This window comes from Eupeodes corollae, chromosome 1, assembly GCF_945859685.1.
Source record: "Eupeodes corollae chromosome 1, idEupCoro1.1, whole genome shotgun sequence".
In the NCBI taxonomy this organism is placed as follows: Eukaryota; Metazoa; Arthropoda; class Insecta; order Diptera; family Syrphidae; genus Eupeodes; species Eupeodes corollae.
Window position 1 is genome coordinate 80537143 of NC_079147.1, and position 16697 is coordinate 80553839.

Consider the following 16697-nt stretch of genomic DNA (forward strand, 5'->3'; position numbering starts at 1 on the left):
CTAGAAAGCCAACTTGAACGGGCTCAATAATCATTTCAGAATCATTAACTAGTCGCTAGTTTGATTCTCTTGGGAATGAGAACTTTTATCCCGAACTGGGCTTCAGGCATCAGACCTAAGAAAAATGCAAGGTTTTATACTAGCTGTAAGGAGATTATTACGATATTTATCCGATCTTGATAGAGCAGCGTGTACATTCCATCGTCATTCTGCACAAACGGATAAGATTGACAGGGATGCCAAAACTACACATTGCTCGGTAGAGCTCTAGATGCTGTCATACGCGGCTTTAAAATCGATAAAGAGATGGTGGGTATCGATTTGAAGCGCCTTGGTTTTTTCCAAGATCTGCCGTAGTGTGAATATTTGGTCGATAGTGGACTTTCCTGGTCTGAAGCCACACTGATAAGGACCAATCAGGTTGTTCACAAATGGCTTCAGACGTTCACATAATACAGCAGAGAGGATCTTATACGCAATGTTAAGGAGACTGATGCCTCTGTAGTTGGCGCAGTTTGGAGGGTCTCCTTTCTTATGTATCGGGGACACTATGCTGAGATTCCACTCATCGGGCCTACTTTCTTCCGACCATATCTTGCAGATGAGTTGGTGCATTCTCCCTACCAAGTCATTGCCTGCTGCTTTGAATAGTTCGGCAGCGATGCCATCAGCTCCAGCTGCTTTGTTTGACTTAAGTTTAGATATAGCTATCTTCACTTCGTCAAGGTCGGGTGGGCGGAATTGTTGATCTGCGTCGCCGAGCTTGAGTGGTTCTATCTCCCTTACAGCGGAATTTGGTTCGCCATCGCCGTTATATAATTTGGAGAAGTGATCTTTCCATATTCTCAGCATCGACTGAGATTCTACTACGATGTTCCCCTGATCGTCTTTACAGGCTTCGGTTTGTGGCTGGTACCCTTGGGAGGTTTTTTTTATCTTTTGGTAGAATTTACGAACCTCATTCCTGTTGTGACATCCCTCTATCTCCTCGGTCGCGTGCTTCTCATGCTCTTTTTTCCGTCTAAGAAGCTGGTGTTCCTCTCCCCTCTTATGCTCGTAGAGCTCTCGAGCAGCTCTAGTCCTTTTGTGCAGCGCCGTTTTGTATGCCTCTTGTTTCGCTGCGTGCGCTTGCCGGCATTCGTCGTCAAACCAAGGGTTTCGCTGTGGTGGCCATGTGAAACCTAGCACTTCAGAGGCAGCATCTCTGATGGCTGAAAGGCAATGTTGCCACTGGTTTTCAATGCTTAATGCAGGAAGCATAGGACTCCTTATGAGGTTATTAGAGACTCGATCTTAAAATTACATGGCAGTCTCTTGCGATTGCAGCCGTCTTATGTCGAAAGTTCTCACAGTACTTCCTTGTTTTGGCTTGGATCGGTATATCCGTAGCCGTACCTTGGCTACAACGAGGTAGTGGTCCGAGTCAATGTTGGCCTCTCGGAAAGTTCGGATATCCTGGATACTGGAGAAGTGGCGTGCGTCGATCGCAATGTGGTCAATCTGGTTGACGGTTGATTGATCAGGAGATTTCCATGTCCCCTTGTGGATATTAAGATGCGTGAACTGCGTACTAGCTACCAGAACGTCTCGCCCCGCAGCGAAATCGACCACAATTTTTTAAATCTCCTCCACGGTTTGATTCTTGCCTAAAAAACTTAAGTACTAGAAGAAACAAGGCCTGGATTAAATATAATAAAACAAAAGCTGATATTGGCTTGGTAATATACAATGAGCTAAGAAATATGTTTATTGACTATTCAGATATTCTTTATTATGAATTTATTTTAAATACGGAAACCGACATAAAAAACAACCCAAAAAACTTTTGGAGCTATGTTAATAGCAAGAGAAATACTGACGGGTATCCAAACTGAATGTCTTTCAATAACGAACTTAACTTAGCCATGACTTGAAAGAATTTTAAATATGTTTGCAATTTTTTTCATGTTCAAATGGCAGACATGTGCATTCAAGAGGACACAAGCGTCCACAGGTTTTTCTCAAAACCCACCTCTGTCTATCAACTCCTACTCTCACCTCCCCGCGGTGAACATCGGGTGCCTAGTACCTCAACTGGAGATTGGGTTCCAACCCGAGTGGAAAGTTGTTGGGGGCAGCAAACGAGAGAGGGGAAAGAGATTTTTCCACTAAGACACCTTTCCTTATCCAGGCTGCAGCGGACGAATTCTCGAGATGGAATCAACGGTGGCGTCTACAGTTCCAGTAAGGTTGAACTACTTAGTGAACACCTTATAGGGCTTCTTCGACATATTCGGAGCCCAGGCCTGTAAGGAGCTGTTTATCCGGCTCCCCTTCCTTGGAGTTATACTAAGGATCTGGTCCCTCCAGGTTGGGGGTTGTGCCATCGGGGTGACTTCCTGGCCACGTAAAAACATCATAGTTTCGAAGCACCAACAAGCCTCGGATACGGACGGATTCACTGTTGACAACCCACGCAAACGAAATAAGGACAACGAACTTCGGATATGTACGTGGAATGTTAGGTCCCTTAACAGACCACGTGCAGCCGAACAATTAGCGGAAGCCCTAAACTGCTATACAATGCAGATATTACAGCCATCCAAGAAGTGCGATGGGATGGACCGGGCAAACGAAAACTAAAAGACTGCGATATCTCCTACGGCGACTGCTACCGAGAACAAAGACAGCGTCTTTTTGGGTGTGGATTTGTTGTTAGAACTAGGCTCAGGAAAAAAGTCTTGAGTTTCAACATTGTGAGCGAGCACATCACGACAATCCGCATCAAAGCTAAATTCGCCAACATAAGCCTAATATGCGCGCATGCCCCAACAGAGGAGAAAGATGAAGACACAAGGCACGGCCACCACAGCGAAACCCTTGGTTTGACGACGAATGCCGGCAAGCGCACGCAGCGAAACAAGAGGCATACAAAACGGCGCTGCACAAAAGGACTAGAGCTGCTCGAGAGCTCTACGAGCAGAAGAGGAGAAAGGAACACCGGCTTCTTAGATGGAAAAAAAGAGAGCATGAGAAGCGCGCCATCGAGGAGATAGAGGGATGTCACAACAGGAATGAGGTTCGTAAATTCTACCAAAAGATAAAAAAAACCTCCCAAGGGTACCAGCCACGAACCGAAGCCTGTAAAGACGATCAGGGGAACATCGTAGTAGAATCTCAGTCGATGCTGAGAATATGGAAAGATCACTTCTCCAAATTATATAACGGCGATGGCGAACCAAATTCCGCTGTAAGGGAGATAGAACCACTCAACCTCGTCGACGCAGATCAACAATTCCGCCTACCCGACCTTGACGAAGTGAAGATAGCTATATCTAAACTTAAGTCAAACAAAGCTGCTGGAGCTGACGGCATTGCTGCCGAACTATTCAAAGCAGCAGGCGATGACTTGGTAGGGAGCATGCACCAACTCATCTGCAAAATATGGTCGGAAGAAAGCAGGCCCGATGAGTGGAATCCCAGCATAGTATGCCCGATACATAAGAAAGGAGACCCTCTAAACTGCGCCAACTACATAGGCATCAGTCTCCTTAACATTGCGTATAAGATGCTCTCTGCCGTATTATGTGAACGTCTGAAGCCATTCGTCAATAACCTGATTGGTCCTTATCAGTGTGGCTTCAGACCAGGAAAGTCCACTATCGACCAAATATTCACACTACGGCAGATCTTGGAAAAAACCCAGGCCCTTCAAATCGATACCCACCATCTCTTTATCGATTTTAAAGCCGCATATGACAGCATCTATAGGGAAGAACTCTACAGAGCAGTGTCGAGTTTTGGTATCCCTGTCAAACATTTGTGCAGAATGACGATGGAGAATGCACGCTGCTCTATCAAGGTTGGAAAAGATCTTAGCGATGCATGTGATGTCAAAAAAGGTTTTAGACAAGGCGATGTACTGTCATGCGACTGCTTCATTATAGTTCTGGAAAGAATTGTGCAAAACTCAACCGTCAATTACTCGGATACGCAGATGATATTGACATAGTTGGAATTTCAAAGCGTGATGTCAGTGGAGCGTTTTTGAGCATTGCGACGGAAGCGAAGAAGATGGGTTTAGTGGTCAATGAGGGCAAGACCAAGTTTATGCTGTCATCAAAAAAGGACATTACAACGACGTCTTGGACAAAACGTCACCATGGACAGCTATAACTTCGAGGTAGTTAAGGACTTTGCTCTGAAATCAAACGAAGAATAAAACGTGCAAATGGCTGCTTCTTTGGACTTAGAAGGCAATTGAGATGTAAAGTCATCTCTCGAGCATCCAAAACCACCATCTATAAGACGCTCATCATCCCGGTTCTCGTTTATGGCGCTAAGGCCTGGACCCTGTCCTAGAAAGATTAAAGCGTCTTGGGATGCTCGAGAGAAAAATTCTTTGGGTGATTTTCGGTCCCGTACGCATAGATGAAGAATGGAGGAGAAGATATAACGACGAACTGTACGGGCTGTATACAGCGACATTGACCTAGTTAGCAGAATTAAAGTCCAACGGCTTAGAGGGCTAGGTCATGTAGAGCGGATGGACATTAACGCTCCAGCCCGGAAGGTCTTGGAATCCAATCCCTAGGGACGGTGCGGTTGAGGAAGACCGTGACTCAGGTGGCGCACCCAGGTGGGAGAGGACCTCAACCAACTTGGCGTGCGAAACTGGAGACAGCTAGCTAGGGACCGAGCTGGCTGGAGACGCATGTTGGTTGAGGCCCCATAAAGAGATAAACCCCTCTTATCTCATCTTATGGCAATTGCATCAATGAGACTGATAATCTCGATATTCTCGGTATGTGTTACGAGCCACCTCTTGTGGCACGACCACAAACGCGATGTTAAGTATAACTCCCATCTCTGGAGTTGTGCTTCTGCAGATTTCTTAAGCCTTTTGGACAGTATCGTACTTAATGCATTTAATTTGATTGTCGCGCTTTAACAGCTGACAACTGTATTGCCAATAAAATTTGGTTTGTTTTATTTCAAAATCTGTGTAGATATGTATAGCAGTAGTTTCTTCTCTTCTAATTAATAGAAATATATAAATAAGCTTCCTTTCAACGTCCGAGGTTTGAAGCGCTTCACATGAGATCGTAAAATATCGTAATGCCGGTAAGAAGCAAGTCAAAAATCTCACCGACCTCTTAACGTCTACATGGCCCTTAAGAAATACATTTCCGAATTACTACTGCCCTCTGTTGTGAAAAAATATTAAATAATTTCGAAATTGTGTTCCAATGACACAAACCAAATTATGAACTGTCAAAAGTTGTTATCAGTCAGCTGTTTTTTTGTTTGTTTTTGTTGGATTGGAAAGAAAAATAAATATTTTAAGGGTATCACAGGTCAAAAGACACAATTACGAAGCCTTCATTCAATTTGAGTTGTAAATTAGTCTCCCAAAGAATATTTCAACGTCTATTATGAGCAAATCATCCAACAGTAAGTTCTTGAAAACTCTCTCTTTTATGTAAATAGATTCACAACTTCGATTCTACTTCACAGTGCTGCGTTTAGCCTTACTGCAATTGAAAGTCTCAAAAGATAAAGTTGCAAATGTACAAAATGCTCTGAAAAAGATAACTCAAGTTGTCAACGAATCCAAACCACGAATTGTTGCTCTTTCCGAGTGCTTCAATTGCCCTTATGGTACTAATTATTTTCGTGAATACTCAGAAACCATTCCCGATGGTTATACCTGCAAGGCTCTATCGGAAAGTGCCAAACAACATGGAATTTATATTATTGGTGGAACTATTCCTGAAATGGGAGAAAACGATGCCATTTATAATACATGCACTATCTGGGATCCAAAGGGAAATCTTATAGGAAAACATCGAAAGGTATGTTTAGGGCTAATTTGTATCTGGTTGTTAGGTTTCAATGATGATTTTTTAGGTCCATCTCTTTGATATTGATATACCCGGAGGTATTCGTTTCAAGGAGTCTGAAACTCTCTCAGCCGGTAATAAATTCACCATCGTTGAATTTGATGGACACAAAGTTGGAATCGGCATTTGCTATGACATTCGTTTCGAGGAAATGGCGAGAATCTACCGAAACAATGGTAAGTTTGGTCAAAAACCCCACTTTAAGCCACTTTTTAATGAATTCCAATCTTTTAAGGCTGTGAAATGTTAATCTATCCGGCTGCCTTCAATATGACTACTGGACCAATGCACTGGGAGCTCTTGCAAAGATCCAGAGCCAATGACAACCAACTGTATGTAGCTTCCATATCACCATCTCGAGATGAAACTGCAGGCTACGTTGCCTATGGACATTCCATGGTTGTGGATCCCTGGGCCAAAATTCTGGCTAGTGCTAAGGAAAAGGAGGAGGTTGTAATCGCCGATCTGGACTTTTCGATAGTGGAGAAAGTTCGTCAACAGATTCCAATTTCCACCCAAAGGAGAACTGATCTTTACACAACTACTGAAACAAACAAAGTTTAACCCAATATCCTGCTTTTATTCAAGGCATTAAATGTGATTGTATAATATTTTCTTAACGGTTCTTCATTTTATTTTTATAAAAATAAAGTTTTAAATTTTCCTAAAACTAAGCACTTATTGGTTCTTCGGTTGGCAATTCGCTAGTCGTCACATAGGATCGTCGAGTTTGACCGAAAAGAGCTTTTATTGCGTCGTCAGTAGCGATTAAAGGTTGACTTATGAACTCTAGGGCCTGAGAATTTTACAAAGAAGTACAAATTCAAAATAAACTCTTGTTTTTGATGCAACTTACTTGAATGGCAAATTGTTCATCTTCAGTGAGCTGCTGATTGTTATTGTTTAAATATAGATTGTCAGGAATACCAACGCCAGAATGGAGAGCCATTTGTTGTAGAATATTAAGACACTCCGAACCGAGGCTTACGACATCGGTGGCTGGTAGATTTAGATATTTGATCTTTGCCATGAATTTTAGATTTTTAAGAATATCGATTTGAGTTTTGCGAGTTTCGGAAGAGAGATTAAGAAGTCGCTTGGTCGACTCTGTGAGCAATTCGTTTTTCTGGGTTAGATCAGCCTTCCATCGAGCGAGTTCCTCCACCATAACACTGCTGGCAAGGAATTTACTGCGCCAAACTTCGCACTGACTCGCGAGGAATTCGATTTGTTCCTAAAATTGATTGAAACATGTTAAGAATTTTAAAAGGACACCTTGATGAAAGTGTGTTGGCCCGAAAGAGTCCAACTTACTGTATGGGTTGTAAGATTATTTGCCGTGTCCAATAACGCCCTAGCCAGTTGCAGTTTATCTTCGGTCAAAACATTGACCCTCGTCTGAAGATCTTCGCCCACCGAAGCAACAAGTAGACCTTTTAACTCCGAATTCACTTGCACTTGAAATTTGAGCTGACTATTCAAAAAGTCTCGTTCTTCCTTGATTTTGGCCAATTCAGCTTTCAACTCAATCACCTGTGGATCTTCGGACACCAGTTGAGCGGGTGCTGTCTTTTCCCCTTCCTCACCTGCTTCGTGCAGTTCTTGTGTTCGCATTGTCGACATATGACTTACTAAAACACCGATATCTAAATTGTTACGATCTTTCTTGAGGATTTTCTTGGATTTGTCTTTGTTGGGGAAAATTGGATTTACAGCACCAGCATAAGGTTCGAAGGGAATAAATCGTGGAGGTTTGGTCTTCTTGTGTTCGGGAACTTCACGGGAATCGATTAACCTGGGGGTGAGGAGGCGAAGTTCACCTCGCGGTTTGACGGCAGGTAAGCTCCTTGATGTCTCCATTGGTCGGTACAAGGTATGCAGGCCAGGAATTGGAATTGAGCTGGGTGCTGGTGGGGGAGGTTTCTTTTGATGCACTGTCTCTTGGATTGTGCTGTCTTTGCGTCTTAATTGAGCCTTAGAAAATGTTGGTTTATTTTCGGTTTTGGCATTTTCGCTAGTTTCCATTCCATCGCCACTGGTTCGAGCTATAGAGAAATTTAAATTCGAACAAATAAAAATATGAGGAACTGGTTGTTTCAGCAGAAGTTAAAAACAAGTGTTTATCTTTTTTTACCTTTTCCAACATCGATCATCATTTTATCGGTGTGTGGCATTTTTGTTGTAAAGCGTGAATCTTCTTATCTACGGTATGATGTTGAGCAATTTAATTTTCTTATCAATAAATTCGTGGAATTTTCTTATATTTTGTATTTATTAAATATTTTGTTTAGATTTTCTTTTCTTGTTTTTATGTGGACCGAAGATGTGATGGATGACGTTTACGTTTTTAGGATTGTTCGATTCTACTATCTACTACACCAAGGTTTGTTCGTTTACTTTGAGAACACTTTCGCAAGAGATTCACTTTGCTGAGTTCTCTCGTTTCATTTTATTTTTGGCGTTTTATTAAGAGCTTGTGACATTGACCTATTAGATCCGTCATTTTTCCTTGATTTTTCTTTTTCTTCTTATTGCATTTACCTCGAAATATTCCTTTTTGAGTTGAGACGATATTGCAGAAAATGTACATTATGCTCGTAGCCAACTTCGCGTTGTTGTCATCTTTTTCCTTTGAACTTAGAACATAGGCAGTCCATATCTAGTATGTCATGTGAATGGCTTGAGAACATTAAATGAAAGGCGTTTTTCTTTTTAAACTAAGAGAAGAAAACTGAGCTGTCAAAAGAGGGTGTGCTTTTCTTTGTTAGCTCAGATTTATCACAACGCTCGGGTTGTATTACTTTTTCAATTATTTTGCAGCGCGCTCTATGAGCAATGACCGAGAAAATGAAGTGAAAAGCTGAGCGTGGACCACACCTATGTTTCGTGTGGTATTAAAGAGACAGATGGCAAATTATTCAATACAAACACTCAATATGAATCCTTCGTACGAATCACCTTCCAAAATCCATTTGTTAACATTGTTGTATTTTTAATGTCGCTAATTTGTGAATTTGAACAAAAAATGTTGACTTATTTTTACGAAAACATAAAATATCTAACGATTTTCCGCGAAAAATATCACGCACACATTCCATCACTTTATGAATCAGCTCTTCGCTTTAGCTTCTAGGCAAGCCAAAACGGTTACCGAGGATTTATAGCTTCGTTAGGGGCCAGTTATAGCTATCATTGAAATCGATCCGGACAAAATTTTGAATCGATATTTGACGGTGATACAAATTATATACTGTCGATCGAAAATCACAAAAAGAATTTTTATTGAAATAAAAATGTTATTGCACATTTATTTTTTTCTGAAAATGTATTATGCTGTTTTCCGTACAGAAATTTATTTTCCTGAACATCTGATATGTTCAAAGGTGAACCAAATCGTTCCACTGATTTCTGTTCCAATTTCACACAATTCCAATGACAGATTTCTATCAGTCAAAATATCACGGTTTATTTCAATAAGGAAAATTTTTTTGATGACAGACATTTTTAATGATAGCTATAAACGACCTGTGAAAAAAATTCCCAAAATGTAACACGATATCTGTCACTTATGAAGCTGTCATCATTTGCCATAGTTGACAAGTAGAGACTACGTCATTGTTATAAAAGATACACGGTTCAAAAACGTATTATAATGATAGGTAGGTAGGTAGAAATGGCGATCTCTAGGCAACCTAGCCTGAGATCCAATTAGCGCTGTAGTGCGCCGTTTTGATACCAAAAACTCGTTTGACCTTTGATTGAAAGGGATAGATTGATAGAGAAGCTTCATAGCGATTACGTAAGAGCCATTTTGTCGCATTGAGAAAAAAGATTAGGTCTCTAATCTTTGTCTCAGATAGCTCATCAAGTTCGTCAAAGAATGCTTTTCCAAAGTATTTCATTCTAGTGTTTGCCAAAGCAGGACATTTGCAGAGGAAATGGATTATCGTTTCACTTTCTCTTTGGTCACTACAACTACGGCAAGTTCTCTGCATGAAATCCTATAGGCCAATGTCCGGTACAAACCGCAACAATCCTGGCTATGTCTTGCCTTGGCCTGCATAGAAGATCGGTTGTACGGGTTTTATTATAGGTGGGCCATATCTTCCTAGATATAATGCAGTTGGGTAAATTGCTCCACCTTCGGTTTGATTCAGATTGGTAGATAGAAAAGATTTTACCCTTCATAGCACCAAGAGGAATGTTAACCATTTCCGCAAGTGCGCTATGAAGGGCCGATCCTCGCCTGGCTAGCTCCTCAGCCCGTTCATTTCTCACAATACCACTATGGGCAGGAGCCCTGATCAGGGTGACACCGAGGTTAATATTCAGGTTCGCAAGCTCATCGCGACATTGCTGGACCAATTTAGATGAGGATATGGCCGAGATATTCTTACATGCCTCCCTTATTGCCAGCAGTTCAGCCTGAAAAACGCTAGCAAAGTCAGAAAGGATTTGGTTACATTTAGGGACTCAGAAAAGATCCCAGAACCAACTCCGCACTCCATCTTTGAGCCGTCAGTGAAGATGGTTGTGTCCAAACCTATCGACACAATGTCATCCTCCCAATCTTCTCTGGATGGGAAAATAACCTTAAAACCCTTACTAAGGCTCAAAGTAGTCAGTCAGTGTCTACCGAGATAATATCTGAGGGAATCAATTTCGTTGTGTTGCTATGACCATAAGGTTTTGACAACCAGCTGTTTGATTCCTTCAGCCTAATAGCGCTGCAGGAAACTATGTATTTAATAAAAAGGTCGATTGGTAGAACATCCAAAAGAACGTTTAAGGCGTCCGTTGGGCAAGTTCGCATGGCCCCTGTGGTGCCCACGCAAGCTGTTCTCTGAACCTTCTTTAGCTTATCAATATTATAGGCTTTGCTGAGAGCAGGCCAACACACAATCGAACCATATGTTAAGATTGGACGTACTACGGCTGTGAACGTCCATAAAATCATCTTCCCCCACTTTTTGCCGAAAGTTTTGCTGCAGGTTTTAAGCACAAAAGATGTTAAGCTTATTGGTCTGAAATCCCTCGTGGATTCGTGACCTCGCCTACCCACTTTCGGGATAAAAACTACTTTGACCTGTGTCCACGACATGGACACATGTTTGAGAAGGAGACATCCTTTGAAAATTTGTTCCAACCATGGAGCTGCCACACCTTGGAGAAAAAGTATTGATGGCCCACAAAATATTTTCTCTGGTTATAACGGAATTGACTTGTTTCACATGAGCTACGTTTAGGTCTGTGGTTGTAAGCGATTCTGGGTTATCACTCTCGCAACCAGGAAAAGGCGTCTTCATCAGTAGCTCAAGAGATTCGGCTGGAGAGGCTGTCCAGGTTCCATCAGGCTTTTTTAGAAATGGAATATTACAATGTGCCTTCGATAAAACTTTGCTGAGTCCTTTATGTCTTCGATTGATTGACAGTATTCTCTCCAGCCTTGTCTTTTGGCTGATGACAGGGCTTGCTTGTAAATTTTAAGAGAGTCTTAATACGGTTGGTAAAACTTATGTTCGTGGCAGATATTGAAAATTGTCCTCGTTACTTTCCTAAGACTGGACAGTTCTTCATTCCACCAAGAAGGAAGGGTCTTACGGCTATATTTAACTGGGCAACAGACTCTAAAAGCTTTACTTATAGAAGTTTCAAAGGTTTTCACCTTTGATTCAAGGTCTCCTATCGATTCAGTGAGATTCGGTAAGTTGCTTAGTTTGGAATTAGTGATGATAAGATTCACTTAAAAAATTTAGGACTTACCTAATCCTTTGCTTCCTAGTGGTTTATCAGTGAAAATAAATTTAATATTTCCTAACAATTTCATGGCGAGACTATCTTTATTATTATCAACCATAACTGCTAAGAATAAAAGGTTACATTATTTAGGTAATTTTCAATTGATTTTTGTCATTTTAATTTTGGACAACAAATGTATTATTATGTCACTTCTATCTGTACCGTCTTGTTAGAACTAAAAATACCATAATTTTTTCAAGAAATAAGGACTAATTAGTCGTCATTGTGTGTAAAAAATAGTCTATTTAAACCGATATAATGGCTATTCTTTAAGGATTTAACCATTCACTAAATTACATAATTCCACGAATGAGCAAATTACAGTTTCAATTATTTTCCAAACGGTTGATATTACTAAATCTTACGTAAGACCCTCGAACAAATGTTTGTAGTATTTTGTTCAAATAATCTAATATTACTGAAATTAGAACCCTTTCGCTCTTCATACATCAATTGCAATTCGAGCCAATTTCTTTTAATAAACCGAAATCCAAACAACAATAAACAATGTAAAATTTAAAAACTTAAGTTAAAAATGTATTAAATTGAATGTTAAAGTGTTTTGAATAATTTAACATAACACCTGTAATGTCGTAAATTGTTTGGTCACATTGCATATCTGTAATAGTAGATATCTCTTAGTAGATTGATATCAAAAATTTAAAATAGTGCAATAAATTCATTATAAATCATTAAATAAATAAATAGAATTATTTAATTTTTTAAGCTTGCTTGAGAATTTAATTAAAATTGACGAGGTAAATAATGCGTTGACCTGCGCAGATGACATAAAAGTATCAACAATTTTTCTCAAAATGGCCGTGCGTAAAAACTAATATCGATCGCTGGAATTTTTCGTTTTTGTTACAGCGATCGGAAATCAGTCATTTAAGTTTAAGCGTTTATTTGTCGTGTCAAAATTGTCCAGTTAAAAAAAGTGCTCCTAGGAGAACCGTTTGGCAATTCGAGAAAGCCAACGGGGACAGTCCAATAATTATTTCAGGGTCTTTAACTGGTCACTATGCTTTACCCATAGTGACGTTGACACCAGCACTGATATGATCACAAGATTAAATTTTCCTGGGAATGAGACCAAGGGAAAACGCATGGTTTGATGCGAGCTGTAAAGAGGTTATTAGGGCCAAAGAAGTAAGTTTCCGTTGCTATAAAGCCAACCTTAATGAGGATTATTTATTTGGATTTTAAGAAATAAAATGTTTAGACTTAAATCTAAAGCCGGTCAAACTTCAAACAAGTCCAGAAGGTCTGCCAAGCCTATATTCGCTGGCCCAAATGTATGTATGACCAAAAATTACTGGAAAAAATACATGCAATCTCCAAAGGCACTGCAAATTTTTGGTCATTTGTAAAAAACATGATGAATTTTTCCTTTTCTTCGGTTTCTACGCTAGTTGTCAATAACACTTCTTTACTTAGCTCTTTAGAGAAAGCTAATCTCTAGCCAGGCAGTTTGCCGCCAATTATATGCTGCCAGTGAGTGTTATGACTCCACCTGTACTTGACCGAGTTAAGTGATTCTATGGGACCAATTTTTTTCGCACTCGTAATCCGCTGGTCCGGATGGTGTTCCCATTATTATTTTGAAGAGGGGTTTTTCAATGCTGGCAAAACCACTGCGTACGCTTTTTCATCTGACTTACTTTTCAGGTCTCGTGGAAAACTGCATTTTGTCCAACCCATCCCCAAAAAGGCGAATCTCACCCTCTAATTACCGACCGTTTGCACTTACGTCCCTTCTTTCCAAGGTCATGGAAACGCTGATTAATTATCAGCTCAAGAAATATCTTGAAAATCGAAAGCTTCTTAATGACCGGCAATACGGCTTTTGTAGCAATAGGTCCACTGGTGATCTCATGGTTCATCTCACCGAACAGTGGAGCAAATCTTTACATCGTTTTGGAGAAAGTAAGATTATTGCACTTGATATTTTAAAAGCATTTGATAGGGTTTGGCATCAGGCTCTCTTATCGAAAATGCGTGCTTTCGGTTTTCATGAATCCATGCTTCATTGGATTATTAATTACCTTTCCGATCGTTCAATACAAGTAGTATTGGATAGATTTAAGTCTGAAAACAATAAAATAAATACTGGTGTTCCACAGGGCTCTGTTTTATCTCTAACACTCTTTCTCATTTTTATTAATGATCTCCTGTGGGCAACTTCTAATCCAATACTTTTGCTGACGATAGTATTCTTAGCTTCTCATATTCGTTTTCAGATTCACATCCCTCTTCTTCGGATGAGGAACTGCAACGACAAAATATGATAAGCTCATTAAATTCCGACCTAAACAGCTTTGTTCAATGGGGATTAAAAAACCACGTGGAATTTAATGCTTCGAAAACCCAATGCTGTCTTGTATCGTTAAAGCGTGATATACCCCCTTTGCCATTATCCATGGATGGCACTTGCATCAATGAGACTGAACATCTCGGTATGTGTGTCACCAAGCACCTCTTGTGGAAGGATCACATACGCGATATCGCCAAAAATTCGGCAAGGTGTTTGGGTTTCCTTAGGCGATGCAAGAAATGTTTCACCCATTCTGATCTGGCTGTTATCTACAAGACGTTCAAAGCTTTAGTATAACTCTCTGGGCTAGTTCTCCTGCAACTTACTTAATCCTCTTGGATAGTACTGAACGTAGAGCATTTAAATTGATAGGTGATAATATCAAGTTCATTTACTCCGCTTGAACATTATCGTAAGGTACCTTGTCTGACCCTTTTTTACCGTTATTTTAACGGTTTATGCTCTAGTGAAATATACCCTTGAGGCCAACCTCGGCCGTACTGTCAAACAATGACATTCGTTGTTTAGCAGTCCTTCGCGAATGGGGAATGCCTTCTTACCACACCCTGTCTTCCTAGTCATTGCAATATTCAGAAATTCAAAACCAATGTGCACCGAATGGGGTTTTATATAATTATTCGAATTTAATTTTTTAAGTAAAATCTATTTATAGACCTCCGATTTTTCGAATTGAAAATTTTGACATTTCTCCACGTTTCCAGGAATGTCTGTGTGCGCGTGTGTTCGTATGTCTGCTATTACACGATGAATCTAGATGCATGCGACATCTTCGAATTCTTCTTTATGATCCTATCCTGTTTCTCAAGTGCTATTACACGTTGAAACTAGATTCATGAATCTATTTTGACAGTTCTCTTTCATTTTTATTTCGTCATCGACTTGTTTGTTGGTCTATTTACTTTAATTAATCAAGAACATTTTGTTATTCTTTAAAATCAATAAAAAAACATTTTGTTTTGTAAAATTTATGAGTTTTATTATATATAGAAAGGATTTATATTGACAACAATTGTGCGTAGTAAATAAAATGTTAACAAAATGAACTGTCCGTCGGAGTTTGCTTCTCGAACAACGAAACCATATGAAAGAGAATAGCAAAAATACGAATAAGAGAACAGAGAAACGTCAAATTGTCGCAAGGAAAATTTTACCCGTGCGACACAGGTCGATTTTCTTGCGTCTCATGTTTTCGAATTTTTTTTCTCTTTTGCACTTATGTTGTTCGAAGTGTCGCATGCATCTAGATTTATCGTGTAATAGCAGACTATATACATACGTTCGTACGTCCAACGATCGGGATACCATTTTTCGTCATCCATATCTCAAGAACCTGTAGAGATATAGATTTCACATACACTTTATTTTACAGACAATAAAATCAAAAGTTTCAGTAACAAAATAACGTTTTTTTTACAAAAAATTAAAAACTTAAAAAACTAAAAGTTGGTAAAAATCAATTTTTGACTCAAATATATTATTTTTTAATTTAAACATATTGACTTCAAACTAATTTAAACTCATACAAAATTTGATTTTTATATTCACTAAAAATTTTTTAAAAACCCAACTGTCGGTTTTTTTATAAAAATTAAAACCTTCAAAAAATACTACATAAAATGGTAAAAATTGATATTCATCTTCTGAATAAATGAAGGTATTGGGACAAAATTATTTCATGCTACGCTTAATATTGTCTTAGGCAAATCCAATCTGCATTTTTGCTTATAAGAAATAAAAACTTTTAAAAAATACCCGTGTTTTTTTTGCATTCTATAAATAGCATAGCAGAAAATTCCCAAGAAAACGCATCGGCAGTTGCCAGATTTTTGTATTTAAAAATTGGTACTGAATATGAATATAATGGCAATAATTAAAAAAAAAAACACAAGGAAAAGAAAGTTTTGTGAAAATCAAAAGTTAAAATTAACTTCAGCAAAAAAAAACTAACTAAAACTAATAAAAGGGACAATTTTCAAGAAGAAATGGTAAGAAAACATCTGGAAATTGAGATTTAAAAAAAAAGTTCATTTAACAATTGCTTCAAGGAGGGGTTTGTTCTACTTTAACTTTTATCGGTAGTATTCATGCTGCAGCGGATATTGTTTTTGTTATTCGTGTAAGATCCTACTATACTCCAACAAAACACGGCTAATGTTACTAAAATTGTTAAAAATCGGGTTCCGACTTAAAATGTAAACTTATTTTATCATAATGTAAACTATTGTTGTAATTTTTAGTTTTTTTTTAGAAAAATTCAATTGACACCTTTTTACAAAACCAGGAAAAATAGCAAAAAAAAAATGATAAGAAATGGTTTTCGACTCAAGTATTATAAGAACTAAGAAAAATTGACTTCAAATTTCTTATATCACGCAAAATGTTGTTATAATATTTTGTTAAAGTTTTAGAAAAAATTGCAAGACGGGCACGGATGGGAAGTTATCAGCGTGGATCTCATCCCAGCCTCTTTTTACAAATAGTAACAATTTTGAACTTAATTTTCGAAAATGAACGATTGTTAGGAATATCGAGAAATTAAAAAAAAAAAAAACAATCTACCGCAAATATCACTCGATGAAAAAATTGAATCGATTTGGGTAACGATACATCAAGCAAAATGTATCCAATATAAGTTTTTCGTTATATCATCATGTTGATTAAACATGCTTGACCAAAACTAC

At 38.9% G+C, this 16697-nt stretch overlaps 2 protein-coding genes across 2 annotated transcripts; one reads left to right on the forward strand and one right to left on the reverse strand.

Annotated features, from left to right (window-relative positions):
- The first annotated feature begins 5285 nt into the window (after positions 1 to 5285).
- On the forward strand, positions 5286 to 6556 carry LOC129941051 (omega-amidase NIT2-like). The gene is made up of 4 exons (XM_056049597.1): positions 5286 to 5433; positions 5497 to 5834; positions 5890 to 6058; positions 6118 to 6556. Exons 1-4 carry the CDS (start codon positions 5415 to 5417, stop codon positions 6444 to 6446), a joined length of 855 nt encoding a protein of 284 aa, XP_055905572.1. The 5' UTR covers positions 5286 to 5414; the 3' UTR covers positions 6447 to 6556.
- LOC129941050 (golgin-45) lies at positions 6442 to 8229 on the reverse strand. Its single transcript, XM_056049596.1, has 4 exons — positions 8017 to 8229; positions 7197 to 7927; positions 6739 to 7116; positions 6442 to 6678 (listed from the first exon to the last, which is right to left on the reverse strand). The coding sequence occupies exons 1-4, from the start codon at positions 8054 to 8056 to the stop codon at positions 6553 to 6555; spliced, it is 1275 nt and encodes a 424-aa protein (XP_055905571.1). The 5' UTR covers positions 8057 to 8229; the 3' UTR covers positions 6442 to 6552.
- Positions 8230 to 16697: the final 8468 nt, after the last annotated feature.